Source organism: Sturnus vulgaris, chromosome 19 (genome assembly GCF_052056855.1).
Source record: "Sturnus vulgaris isolate bStuVul1 chromosome 19, bStuVul1.hap1, whole genome shotgun sequence".
NCBI lineage: Eukaryota > Metazoa > Chordata > Aves > Passeriformes > Sturnidae > Sturnus > Sturnus vulgaris.
The window spans coordinates 7,869,546-7,884,492 of record NC_142261.1 but is presented as its reverse complement, the minus strand read 5'-3'; the positions used below and the strand labels follow the sequence as shown (position 1 = coordinate 7,884,492).

Sequence of the window (14,947 nt, the reverse complement as noted above, 5' to 3'; positions counted from 1 at the left end):
TTAAGAATGTGAGTAAGCCTAAGAATGTGAGGCCCTGAGACAAGCCCTTGTGTTTAATTAAAGCAAACCACACTGCTGCAGAGTTTACAAGCCATCATTACACTCAGCATCACGAACAGCAAGACCCCCTCCCTCCTCAGTGCCAAGACACAGTTCACACACACACACACTCTTACTCTTTCCTGGGGCTCCCAATAAAAGAAGAATTTTTTATATTGCAGCACTTACAGAGCAACCAATAAATAGTTGGCTCAAAGTGCCACAGGACATTTTTAAAGGACTGCAGGCAAACACCCATATTAATGTTACACATGAACAAGGCCATTACAACTTCAGTATCTTTAAGTTTTCCTTCATTTTAGTCCTCATTCTGCTTTTGTACATTGGAAACCAAGTTATTCTCAATCCCAGATTGTACACTCTGCCACATCTATGCATTTCAACAGAGCAGAACTGTTCCCATGAATTTAAAATCAGGTGACTAAAAAGAAGTAATATTCCCACAGAGTTTATGTTTCATCTAATTCCTTCAAAAAGTTCAACATGGAGCTAAATTTAAAAAGAGAGAAGAGGTGTGATGAATGATGATAATTATAGAGATAACACTGGAGAGGGACACTGACAAAAGCAAACAAAAACTTCAAACCATTACAACAATAAAGACAAATTATTGCTGATATAATAAACCTACAAGTCTTCTTGCCATGCTTCACTTTGCTCTTAGATTGGCTAAGAGCAGCTGTAGCCCTGATTGCAATATGCACCACTCAACAGAATATCTCCCCTGACTGAACTTTAAAGAGTAGCTCATAAAATGTCATTTTTCTTCTTAACAGAGTGGGACACGATGTCCAGAGGTAAACAATAAAGTACAAGAAAGCAAATGACTACTTACAACTGTGATTTGTTTGTGTTGGGTCCCGAATTTGCCATACTAAGAACACCACGTCCCGTGTGGGACAAATTGGGCTTGAATTCATCTTTGAAAGGTTTGCCCCAGTAAGATTCTCCTCCTTAAAGTAATAATAAAAAAAAAAAGACAGAAGAATAATGTTTGTTTTCATTAGTTTCCCACTGTGTTTTGCAACAGGCACTGACATTAAATTCAAGGTTTCCAGCACTCCCAGTCACTCTGTGTTAATACATTGTTACCTTACCTCTATCATTGGGCCAGTATTTGAGCACGACCTTGAAATCTGGTGTTTGCAACTGGCAACACATTTCTGTGCCCTCTCCCTATCAGCTGCAACAGACCACACTTCATCAACAGCTTTATGTGTCCTCTGCTGAAGAACAGTCAAGGATTTAATTTTTTCCTCCTGGTCCACCATAATTTTTCTCTTTTGAGACATTAAATCTATAAAATTGGCTTCATGACAAAACAGAGCAAAGAGTTACCAGTTTAATTGCACTCTGGATATAGCAATGCTTCTGGAAATAAAATATCAGGGAGATGAAACACATTCACAGAATCAACTAAGAATAGGAGCTATAAGCTCAAATGCTTAATCTCAGACTAAACAATGAAGAATGACGACATATAGTGCTCCTATGGTGCTCCAAATTAAAAGGCAAAAATGAGATATTTGGACTAGATACCTGGATGATGTGAACACTTAAATGCAGTGAAGGTTAAAGAATGATAAAATTGCACAAACCCTAGCCCAAATCCTCCAAAACTGATCTCTTTTCTGTGACTGGACAGAGAAGGTCCGTGAGAGCTCTCCTCCTGGTTGTCATTTTTACATTATTTATAACAGATCTGACATTTTCATTTGCACTTTCCTCCAGGATCATTCTTAATAAGAAAAATGAAGGCTGAGATGAGTCACAGTTTTACAGTCAAATCCATAATCTTGTTTGACAAACCATGAAAAAATATTTCACCTTAGGACAGTATTAAAAATAAAACAAACAAAACTACCCGAAGAGGCAGCAAGACTTGTCCATCTGCAGGACTGGCTCAAGAGCCCTCCAGAGTGAGTGTATCACTGGAGAAGCAGCAGGTCAGGGAGGGGTCTGTGGTGCTCCACTGCCATGTGCACACATAGCACAGAAAGCAATTTGATGACATGGCTGCACAGAGAAGCAGCAAATAAAACCAAGGAATGAATCAGGCTCCTATTGAAAACCTTACCCAAAAAATCACAAGAGTGCATTAAATGAGGAAAGAGTTTCAGATGATACAGTGAAAACAAAGCATCACATATGGACAGCTGCAAGTGGAACTAAGTGAGAAATTCTGGAAGAAGCTGACCCATTTAAAAACCCAATTAATCATGTTCAAAAGACCTATTAATAGAGTTGAGTGTTGCTTGCTCTGCAGTTTGACAAGAGGTGGCAAAAGGAGACAAACCCTGCAGGGATTTCTGTAATCAGGAGTACAGCAGTGGTTACTTCAGCAATCTCTGGCTATTGAGTATTTTAAGGTCAGCTAAATTACATCAGCTTGATCCCATATGCCAATCTTTTCTAGTAGTGGGTGACAGGCTATGGTACAGTTGCAGGCAGCTCTAGAGGAGTTTGTGCTGTCTGAAATTTTCAGAGGATACACAACATGAGCACAGTCTGTTGAGATGGGACACAGCAGCAAGTGGCCAAACCCGTGAGCCTTCATGTGCTTCCAGCTGATGCTGGAATTACAGTCAAGCTGCTGAAAGAGAGTGGAATCAAGCCTGAAGCCTTCACTGGTCAGAAAAATAATTCAAAAGGAAAGAGAAAAATTGTGAATGACAGAGAGACTCTTTCTGGCACAGCAAACAACCAGACCCAAGAGCTTGCAGACAGGAGCAATGAGCCATGATCTTTAGGTTTTGGAATATTTATTTTTGTAAGATTTCATTTCGGATCACGCACTGCAGGTCAGAATTAATCTCATATGTATGAAAGCTAAGTTTGGTTCATTCCAGTCCTCTGGAAATAAGCACTAATATTTTAGCAGAGAGTTACAGCCCCTGCTCTGTCTGCCATACAGCTGTTTCCAAGGCTAATTCTGTCTGCCTGGGAGCTGCAGCACGAACAGGGAATGGCCTGTGCAGCATTTGCCTAAAAGGCCAGACGTCCTGTGAAGGACATAACTGAAGTGTCTGTGGAGACCTGGCAGCACAGACTGGCAAAGGGCGCTGGAGACACTGCAAAGGCACTCTGCAGAGCAGGCACAGCTTGGGGGGGGTTGTTGTTTTGTTTTTAATAATTTAAAGGGAATACTTTTTTTTCTTTTTCAAGGAAAACCCCAAAGTATTCTCCTTAAATTAAAAATAGCCTGAATGTGCTTTTCATCAAACTCCTGCTAACCTCTGGAATTGTTCCAGGCTTCAAGTATCTGCTTGAAGCAGGACTAGACAGAACAAGTCAGAAGATGGCAAGTTACATCTATACATTTTTTTAATTACTGAAACCCAGCATGACTTTCTCTGTGAAGATTAAGTACAGACGCCTCATCAGTCTAAGGCCATGCCAGAGCAGTGTCTAATGCTCAGCTGGAACAGGGATTTTACATTCTTACCTTTTACTCTCCACAATAGAGCTCAATGTAAACTTGGGAAAACCACTCACAGGTTCCAAACCTACTAATAATTATGAGGTATTTGTAAGTATCTAGCAGATTTTACTGTGTTTGTTCTCAACACAGTTGGGAGGTGTGGCTGTACATTTTCTGAAAGCAGAATGGATGCAGACAGAGGAGGTGGGAGCATGGCAGTGTCTGGCTCCAGCTTTTTCATGCTATGTGCCACAAAGAGAGGAGGCTCCTCCTGACACTCCCCAAATTTTCCTCAGAGTGCACACAGATCTCTGCTGGCTATATTTGGAGCCATGATGATGCAAACCCCTCACCCCAGGGCTGATGTACCAGCCTACAGGCAAAGCCCACAGAAAACAGGAATTGACTGCGGGTGTTGGATTCACGGCTGGCAGCACTGCCTGTCACTTCACCTCCCTCTCAGCTCATCTTCTGCCCAAGTGGAGCTGTGTGCCCACTGGACTTGCAAATGTTTCTGAGATCCTATTACAAAAGTGCTGGGAAAGAATTCTCTGGGCTTCTGTGCTAAAAATCAGTTCACATGGCAGCAGCCATGGCCCCAGCACACACTGGCTGGATTGGTGTTGGGAATAATTACAGCCTGCACAAAGCTTAAATGTACTTGTGATCAGCCACAGAAATACACTGCCATTCAGTCAACAGCATTTAACCTGTACAGTGCCAATGCCTTCAGGAGCTAGAAAGACATTTTGTATAATTTTGTAAAATAAAAATCACAGGCGTACTCAGATACACATGATTTAAAGCTGCAGAAAGCTTGGGAGACAATTCCACACATTTTCCATTTTAAAATTTCTCTTAAATTAAAGATGTGTTTAACTCATTCTCACACAGAGATTAAATGAAACAGAGCACACAGCTCTTAGAAAAGAACATTAATAATTTCTGTGGCTATCCAGAGTGGCAAGATATATTTAGCTTGTACTGAAGCATGGTTAGTTATTCAGTCTTGTATCTGCATCTTGTGCTGATAGTAAACAGGTGAGCAGATCTAAACTGACATCTGAAGCAATCACACATTAGTAACTACACAGAAAAAAGCCACATTTTCAGATTGTCTTTTGAACTAAACCAGATTATTCCTTGGTAGTTCTTGTTCCCACTAAAAGCATATAAAAATTTTTTGAGGAACAATCACAGAATTTGTACAACTTTCTTGCAAAGAGCTGAGAGATGCATCTAAAGCTTCAGAAATGTAGCATTCCAAAAGCCAGGTGTGGGCTGGGAATCATCATTCATGACAGTTGTGATTTTAAATAAATCCTTCCTTTTTCTGGCTTAAAAATTGCGAAGCAGTGGTAAGGAAGTAGGAGGGCTCTGATTCACAAAAATGATGGCTTACTTTCTGTAATTTTCTTCTTGTCATTTGGAACAACGAGGTACATAATAACATCTGACACTTCTGTAGAGCTTTCCAAGTGAGATTCTGGAATCATTTTGCAAATATGAAAGCCTCAGGCAGTAAGTGCTTCTCTCCTCTAAGATAAGAGGACATGGTATTCAACCCCACAAACCTGACAGTGGATTTGCAGAGGGGCTGTAGATTAAAAGGAATATATTCTAGATAAAAAGGTCTTGCTCTTGTCCTTTTGCTGAGCTTCAATCATGCACGAAAAGGGGCTCTAGAACTGGTACATTTTAGGAACTTTCCATCTTAGGAAATCACATTGCATTGATCAAGTTGGTCCAGAGTCCTTTGCTATTGACATTTCACAGGAGCTGTTCTTGCTGCCAAACAAAATGCAACTCCCATCTACTGGTGGTATTTCATCCTGGACTTTTACAGCTATGTGCCTCCTTTGTGCCCTCCTGGATTCATAAATCACAGGCTGATTCATGAGACCTTCCAACAGGTTGCAAGAGAGAGTAGCTGAAAGAAGTTTGTGCTGCTTTGAAAATGCGATGCTTTGCACATAGTTTTTTTCCCTTTTTCATACAAAAGGGTTAGGATATTAAACCTATTTTTTCTACATGCAAATTTTCTTCTATTATTTGGAACACTGAAAATACAGAGCAGCTGCTCCACTTGCACGACCGTGAGTTAGAATTACTCACAATGTTCAACCACTTACTTGTTATGAACAGCAGGAAAAGAGATACATCACAAATCTAAAATTCATTTTCAAATAATTAATCATTACAAAGAATGACCATGACTCAGCTTATTGCTCTGAATACTGCCTCTATGGGTGGTTATTTTGCTACAGAAGAAATAAGATGCTGCACCACAATAAAATTTCTCCCAGTAGTCTTATGAAACATTAAGGTGAAGGCTGTAGGAAAATGAGTCTGGTCCTCCAAACCAGTGTCAGCCTTGCAGGACTGTGTACCTGACTGCTCTGGCAGTGCAGGTCTGACAGCTATGCTAAGGTAAAACTCTATTCCCCACTCTTTTCCCAGGGTGCTATCTCAGCTCCCAGATGCCATAATGCTCATTTCCACCCTTCTCCATTCCGAGGTTAACTGCTGAGTACCAGGAATTTGTTGCCCTTCACGTGTCTGCTGGGCCACATTTACTTTTACAACAGTTCAAAAGAGACTCAAAAAGGACATATTGGGGAGCTGAATAACAACCAACAAAGCAAGGCTCAGGGCTGCTCACACAGAGAACAGTTCAGCTGGAGCAGCCATGGGAGAGAACAGTCAGTGACAGCCAGCTTGGCATTTACCTCTGTGAGCTGTTTCCAAAACACAAGCACACTTAATCCAGGTGAGCCAAAGCACAGTTACAGTCTGTGTCTGTATGACAAGGAACCTTCTGTCATGTTGTACTAATTGTGCTGAAATCCACCCAGAAGATGAACAGTCCTGGGCTGAGTTAGCAATGGAGTGGGTGATCATCTCAGTATCTGGGGGCTGCAACCACAAACCTGACACCCTGACACATGGGATGAATGTCAGATGACAGAAACCGAATGGTGGGAAGATATTCTACCAAGTCTGTTCTAGTTCCTGAACTAATGAACAGGAATAATTAAATAAATAGAGGAAGAAAATACAGAGGCTTAATGCATCTTCCATGTATCAGTTTAGAAAAGGGCTTTTTTTTCAAAAAACAAACAAGAAGGCCAAATCTCTTAGCTAGAAATCATCAGTTAAAGCAGAAGGTTCTGTGTGGATGAGGAAACAAAGTATGTTCTTTTTGTTCTGAAGTCTTCCTACAAAAGGCTCTAATAGAAACAGTTTATAATATTGACATTTAAAGGGTAACCTCCAAATAGTCCTCCCTATTGCCAATTGAAGTATCTGGGAAGAAAGCCCTGTTCTGTTCTCATATGGTTCTCTGATATTACAGAAGTCAAGTTATTTATTTCTAAAGCCCATTTAATCTTACAGACTTTTTTTAGCTTTCAAAGGTGCATCTTTTTTTTTCTCTTCTAAGAAGCAGTGAGTCAAAAAATACTGAAATCCATTCCAGCAGAAGAAATAAAAAAGGGAATTTATCCTGGAAATAACAAACAGGCCATAGGCAAAAAAAGTACAAAGTACTGAACCCAGAGCTTTACTCCAAAGCTTTCCTAAAGTGAATGCCTGTGATCACATTAATAATGCACAAACCAATGGACCAACATTTCTGCAGCATGGGAGCATCAATCCATCTGCCCTGCTCCAGCAGTGCTGCTGAGCTGAACCCTCCTCTGGCTGCCAAGGGAACATCAAGCCTCAGGTCTGGCCACCTTCTTAGAGCTCGAGACACACAAGTGGAATTTCTGCCTCACAGTCAAGGGCCCTGGATCTATCCAGTAGTCAGGAACAAATCCTGACAGACTACTTGCACTCTGTGAACTGTCTAAGCAGCTTCACTGAAGAATTAAACACAAAGGCATGACAGTTCAAGAGCAATCTACAGCCCACTAGGCTCTCCATTTAGATTTTCTTGTGATATTATCATATTCAACAGGCTATTAGGTAAAGACATATAAAATTCAACTGTCTTCAAAAAATGAAAGCCATTCAAGTGCAAAGAAGACATTTGCACCGTTTGGACTCTACAATAATTGCAGGCAGTCTCTAAAAATCTGCAAGACTCGTGTCTATTTGAGTGCACACTGTTCATTTCATTAGAACTTTAATAGTCCTGACAGATGTTTGCGAGACATCTCGCCTGTGATATATTCATATTTAATTAAGAATGACAAGGAGGAAAACAAGATGGAAAATACTAGAGGTCATTAGACTCCTGTTTTAAAGTGAAAGAATATACACAGGAGGATTTTCATCCCATGTGCTTATTAGCATTTCACTTCCTACTGGTAAAGCCAGTGGAGCTGAGCCTTGCCCTTCAGTGCAGCAGAGATGCCAGTCCTCTGCCTCTGTTAACTCTGCTGTCTTACAGCACTTCTGCCATCGGCACAAATAGAAACAGGAAAGATACCAGCAAGTTAATTTTCATTCCACAGCAGGATGTGAACTCCACCCTGCAAGGGTGAGAGGTGTCTGAGTCAACCTATTAAATCTCTCCCGTTTCATGACACCTCTTTAATTTCTCATTTCAAAAGATGTTCCTAATTATGTCTTTCGGGATTTGAACCAAAACTTTCCATATTAAAAAATCAAATCACATTTGACAGTCCAAGCATAGATGGTAACAATTCTTGTTAATGGGTTTTTGCCATCAAAACACTGAACCTTTAACTAGTCTCAAATCCTGCAACTGTTGATTATCACATACACTACAAGAAAAGGTGTTGGGCACCTCACACTAATCTAAGTTACAAAGTATATAGAGCCAAAGTGTTTAAGCAGGTGAGGAGCTGGGGATGCTGGTGACAGCCACAAGTGGGCAGATAGAAGATGCAAGAGGAAAATGAGAAATTTACAGCAGTGACCAGAGGTATGCCATGACCTGTCTCCTGTGGTGGGCAACGCTCTGACACCCTGCAGCTGCTCTGCCTCCTGACCACTCCTGTTCCCACGTCTCCAACCAAGGGAGACAGAACAGGTGGAAGAGTTTTTTAGCAGTGATCTCAAAAAGTCAGGAAAAGAGCAGCTTGGGCTTTACAAGTCAACTAGCTGGGAGAACAGATGGTGTCTGGCCAATCACCAATTCCAAGGCAGGTCTCAAGTATTTCATTAACACTGAATTTGAAAGCAACTTTGCATGACTCCGTTTCTTCCTTTGTTCTTTGCCCTGGAAGACCAGCTGTAAAATCATTATAATTTTCATTTATTTATTTTCTGAAGGAAAGAGGAAGCAAAAACAGCAAGAATTCTTCATGGAAGAGTGCCCAAACTTTAGATTGAGAATATATCAGATGAAATTTTGAACAGTCAACATGGTCATAAAAATATATCAATGAAACCTCTGTTCTAAAGTAAACACAATGTACCACATACCATCATTTAGAGAATTTTAATTTTAAATTGTCTGGAAGTAAATGTAACAACACAGTCCATGAAGTGAGAACAACTTACTTGATTCAAACTCAACCTTACCTGTTCCTGTTCCAGTCGGATCGCCTCCTTGGATCTGCAGAATTAAAATTAAATCAGTGTTACATATGCATCTGTGGGAAAGACATTAAATACAAACCATAAAAGCCAATTCTGCTCAATTTTTTGCCTTCTATATTGTGTCATGTTGACAAGTCAGCAAAAAGGAAACCATTACTACTTATTTGGAGCTTATTTTCAGCTGGCTGTCATCCTTGACACTGCTTATCCATAAGCAGAATGGCAGTTTTATAAAAATAATAGGTCTTTTATGGGTAAATAGGGAAAATAACCAATCTCAAATGGGTTAACCAGATCATCCTTTTTATTATGTGCTGAATCAGAATCTGCTTTTTAACTCATGATGCACTGCTTTTGGAACTGAAAAGGCTTTACATTTTGCTACCAACCCTCCACATGATGGGAAGGCAAGGAAAGGGGGAATATGGAATAATTTTTGTATCTGAATCTGTATCCCATTCATTACCTCCAGTAGGAAAAAATCCTCATGTGAAACTAATCTTTCAGTAACAAAACTGCATTAATCACTGCACTTGCAGGATCTACAGAAATAATATTCAGTGTTTGAATGCCAGTGGAAGGAGCACGACACGATCAGTTTCAAAGCAATAGCACACAAGCACAATTTTAGTTGTGAGTTTAACTATGAACTGAGAGATACAGTGCTGTCAAAAGAAAAAAAGCTTTTTGTAGGATGACAGGACAGAATGTAACATCCAGTGATGTTCCTTGTGAGATGTGCTCTGCCTTCAGGATCAGGTTGTTAATTCTTCTGAAAGGAAGTTACAGGGCAGCTACAATATCCTAAGCTGCCTGGACTGCAACTCTGTAAATAAAGATCTTTGACTACCAAAGACACAGCTCTGGAACACAAGGTGCTCTGGCACCCAGGGCTGGAGCACACTAGGAAAGGATGATCTGATAATATCCAAGTACCACTACCCGAAACAAAAATTCAGATGCTTGCTAGAGTTTCATCTGAATGGGATTTCAACAGGCCACGGCATTACTTATCCAAATTAGCATTTCCCTCTCTCTCCTCCTGCTCATTAACCACCCACCCACATCTTGGGGAAGATAACAAGAGCCAAGGCAATGACTCTTCAAGGCTCTGTCTGCAATGCCAGCAAAGGCAGTGCTGGATGCAGCAATGTTCTGAGTGACAACGTCAGTCAGAGACAATTGTTAGTAACACCCACAAGTACACACGGCATAGGTTAGGACAGCCCTCATTCTGATGGTATATTTCATATACATCCACTGCCAGTTGTCATGCATGGAACAACCTAAGGCTGAGGTAAGTTAAATATGTGGGATATTTTGAGTTTTTTCATACTCACCACAAAATTCCGAATTGATCGGTGAAAAATTGTTCCATCGTAATAGTTCTTCTTGCACAGTTTGATAAAGTTTTCACACGTCCGGGGTGTCTGAAAGACAATGGGAAGTTTTAATTAAGCACAGCCTTTAAATAATTATTACAGTGGTTACAAGAATCCTTTTTTGTGCCTTACAAATAAACAAACATGCAGGACTCAAAGAGTACAGAGGCTCTGTCTCCAGGAAAAAGTCTGTAATACACCTTCTTCTAAGGCACAATGGAGAGATATACTGCATTAAATAAATTAAACCCTGACCTTCTAATTAGCACAAAGAAGTGCTGAACATTAGCTCAGATAATGGGAGTTCCCAGTTGACTTCATGATGGTGAACACAGGTAAGCTCAGAGACTTGCAGGTAACTGAGTTCCAGCAGTGGATCAAAGTTCTGTTCCACAGGGGGGTTTCTGGCACTGAAAAATGTTAATTTACCAGAGTGAGAAAGAACCTGACTTCTCTGCTCCACTCTTTCAAAGTGAGCACATTGAAGCTAAACGGGAGAGAAGCATTTGGTCCTCTTCACTACTTGGAAGCAACAATGGGACTGACTCAAGTCACTGGATTACAGGAAAAATAAAAAATCCCAAATAGTTTTCAAAATTCTAAACAAAAAAGAGATGCTAAATATATTGTCAACTTCTAATTCACTTTTACAGTTCAAATTAAAGTTATTTAGTGAATTTATGAGCCATGACATTCAAACAGTACCTTCTGAAAAACTTTACTTTCCACCTAATCTTCCTTCCACTGTAATTGTATGGATTCTCTTCTCTGCAATACTAAAATACCTTCAGACATACAAACACAAGTACAGAAACAGCCTGTTTTCTATACTTGGACATGTTTTCCAGCCCCACTGTGGATTATGTGCATAAATCTATTTCAGTTTCACAAAGGAATACATCTGAGTTCTTACAGGCCTTAAAAATATCCTTATTGCTGGATGTGCTGGCAAGTAAAGCCCCAGCATGAGCTGCAAGTGGGCACAGACAGGACCTGTCCTTGTGAAAGGCACCAATTCACTTTGCACTGCTGTGACATCACTCTTGGTCTGGGAGCTGCTGAGAGACAGAGACTGAGCCATGAAACCTGAAGTGACTTAAAGGCAAAAAAAAAAAAAAATCTAAGGCCAGCCTGATTACAATAATTTAAGGTTGAAATAATCTCCACCTCTTGAAAAGCTAGTCCATACAAGTATTCATCCAGAACCCTAGAGAACTTCAATTTGCTGTATTTTCTCATCTGAAACACAATCATTCTCACCTCTCTTTATTTACACTGAAATGTCTCTTAATTTTCCAAACAAACTTTACCTGTCATTATAAATTCTCTCTATTGATGCTTTCTTAATTATTCTACTCAGCTGACAGCTGGCAGCTGGGCCACAGGTGAAAAAATTAGCAAATTCTAATCTTACACCAGCCATTATTTCAGATTTCCTACAGAATTCATTACTGAGTTAAATGGTAATGGTACCATAATGGCTTTATGGTAGAATGTCACCAAGACATGTACTTTGGTGGCATCCTGAGGGCAACCCATAAGTAACTATATCCCATAAAAACTGTATCAAGCAACAGGAGGTTTCCTACAGTTCCAATGTTTATAGTAAATGTGAATTTTCTTCCTTTGAATTCAACATATATGCTTTAAAATAATCTTTGTACTTAATCTTTCTAGTAAAATTCAACCCCTGAGGAATCACTTGTGCAGCACATGCTTCCTTTATAAGACAATATCATAACAGCCTTGATCCTAGTGTTTTGCTGTTAGTTATTACTTGTGGAAAATGTCAGTAAGGATAAAAAGAAGTTTATTTATGAATAATTTCTTTATAAATCAGAAATGGAATCAGCAGCTTTTAGCCTAAGGCACTTTATCTCTTGAGAGCCAAGCACTCTTTGGAGAGAGACACACAGTTAATAAGTTCTCGAGGGGGAATACAGCAACCTGTAATTAATTTTTTACAAAAAATGAAACCAGGCAAAAGACTGAGTCCCCTAGGAATGGACACCAAATCATTTTAAATTTGCACAAAGTTGATAACCCAAAACAGATTCCCTATTTATTTTCAAAACATGATTTGTAAAATATACATCAAAAAATCTGGCTCTAGTAATGTATTTTTTATGCAGGACCTGTGCTGACCCTTTCTCTCTAAATGGATTTCTGGCTATTATACCATTTCCCAGAAATAAGCTTTTCAAATGCAACTTCAGAAATATTTAGTATATGTGCAATAGTCATTTCACTGCAAGGTTTTCTTTAAATAATTGCCACCAAATTGGTTCCCATGGTCACCTCATGCATCACAGAGATACATTTGGCAGGTAAACAGTTCCTTAGCAACATTACCACTACCTTTTATAGTGCTTTTGAGTAGACACAAATAAGAAGGCTTGCATTCAATCAGCAATAAACCCCAGTTTCAGTCATGCTGTAGATCTAGAATATCTAGCTCAGATTATCTGATTTATTCAAAGCAGCTAATGTTCTTGCCAAATCTCACACTGCCAAGCACATTTCAGGGATTTTTTAAAGCAGCATCCTGTCTAAATCAGGAGACAAAGGCTTGAGGATTATGGGGAAGGTGCAGATCCTCAGTAATGAAGTTGTGTTCCACACTGACCATACAAACAAGGCCAGTCTTTGAAGTCTTTGTTCCATCTACAAAGACTGATGACATATAAATACACATAAACAAACCTGCCTTTGCTATTTGATGTAAGATCTCGTGGCAGATGTCAGACTCCCAGTGTCTGAATGCAAAGCTGTCTCCTTCTTCAGAAACTTCCTGCACACCACTTGCCTCACACCATTTCTGAAGGAGGAGGGGATGGCCAAGGCACCTGGAAATGCAGGAGGTTTCTTGCTCTCTCACCACTGAGAGCTCCAGGCTCTCTTTTTAGTTCTGGCTGCTTTTGCCTTAAATGGCCTTAACACCAACAGCTAATTTTTCCCTCTTTATCTCTTTTACATTAAGCAGGAAATTACTTGAATTATTTTATTCTGCTGACTATGACTTAGACCTATATGTAAGGAAGCCAAGGGAAAAATGCCACCATATTAACCTGATCTGAAATCCACTGACACAATACATTGTTTTAAACCTACTGCAATATCTTCTCAGAATGATGCAGTGACAGTCTGAAAAAAGAAAATTTAAAAGTTGTGGAAGGCTTTTCTGACCAAAGAGTGGTATAGGAAAGCCCTGAGAAATCCTCCTTTTCTTAGGTCAGGATGGGACCATGTAAGTGAATGCAATGTCTCTATGATGTCCTTCAGCTAAAGACACCTCTTTCCAAATGACAAATAGTAAGAAGAAAAATTTTATTTATACCAAAAATGAGTCACCTGCTCCAACTGTGATCCCTTATTTATTTTGTCGATGCCAGATAACTGTCTTTCAACTGCTGAAAATTCACACCCAAGACAAGCAGTAAAGTTTTAATAAATTATTTGAGACAGGAATCTAGAAGAGTACTTATCCCAGAAGATGCCACAAATGCTTTGCTTGGCTCACAGATATACATATTTAATGGGGCCACAGCCCAATGGTTTTCTAAGTAGGTTTAAGTCTCCATTTAGCTAACTCACTCAGCAGCATGGAAACACCTGCACTCTACCAGTTACTATGCACAGACAAATTTCAGAGTTAAAGAGATTGCTACAAAGAATGACCTTGCAAAAATAGCAGTGGCAGGAGACTATGAAATCATGAAACTGGGAGAACACTGAAGAAAGAAATATACAATTTAGAAAACCAAAGCAAAACAGAAAAAAACCCTGACTGCTTACTACAAACTCCTAGGACAAATACAGATTTTTATCTGAGCCAATTTCAGTTTCCATTTTGCCAGCAAGGGTGGCTCCAAGCCAGGTAAAATTCATCTCTCCTGCTGCATCCCTAGACCTGAAGGGTGGGACCAACCAAGCCAGGTCCCTATCTGATTTCCCAGTCTGCAGCTGTCCTTTCTCATTAGTTACAATGGGTCATTACATTTGTAAAAGTTACCTTAACTCAGAATCTGTACTGGGCAGTGAAGAGCCAAACAGGAGGAGATGAAAAACCTGCAGCACTCCTGTTGCCAAGGTGCAGGAGATGGGAAAAGAGGGGAGAGCTCCTGAGTTGTTGCCATGACTGCAAGGAAAAAGGCTTTACTATGTGAAGAGCTAATCATTTCAAAATGCTCCATCCCTTGAGGATGTGCACGAACCTTGAAGGGAAATTTCACACTAAGCATTCAGAAGCTGTCATTCGCACATCTGTATAATTTTCTTGTGCTAATTCCACTTCCTTTCTATTTCTTTTTTCTCTCTAAATTGGACTGTAGTAGTGGCACTAAACTACAGAGCCTTGCTATATGCTCATTAACCCTATGTTTCAAAGTAAGAAATAATGAAAAGCTCATTCCTCTCAAATTAAAATTGCATTCTACAGCCTTCATCTTATCACACAAATGCCAGAATTCTGCTACTAAGAGGCATGAACTAGTGATGGAAATTTCTAAAGCTTCAAACAAAGCTTTCCATTTTCTTAACATAGATCCCCTTTAAAATGCAATGTGGATTT

At 39.8% G+C, this 14,947-nt stretch overlaps 1 protein-coding gene across 1 annotated transcript in view; it reads right to left on the bottom strand.

Moving 5' to 3' along the window:
- The window catches only part of PPIL2 (peptidylprolyl isomerase like 2), a 66,968-nt gene that overhangs the window by 14,887 nt on the left and 37,134 nt on the right, over positions 1-14,947 (bottom strand). Inside the window, exons 13-15 of the mRNA XM_014894560.2 lie at positions 10,336-10,425; positions 8,978-9,011; positions 896-1,013 (exon numbers count right to left, since the gene is read on the bottom strand). Of these exons, the coding sequence (XP_014750046.1) occupies positions 896-1,013; positions 8,978-9,011; positions 10,336-10,425 (242 nt within the window). The remainder of the gene's footprint in view (positions 1-895; positions 1,014-8,977; positions 9,012-10,335; positions 10,426-14,947) is intronic.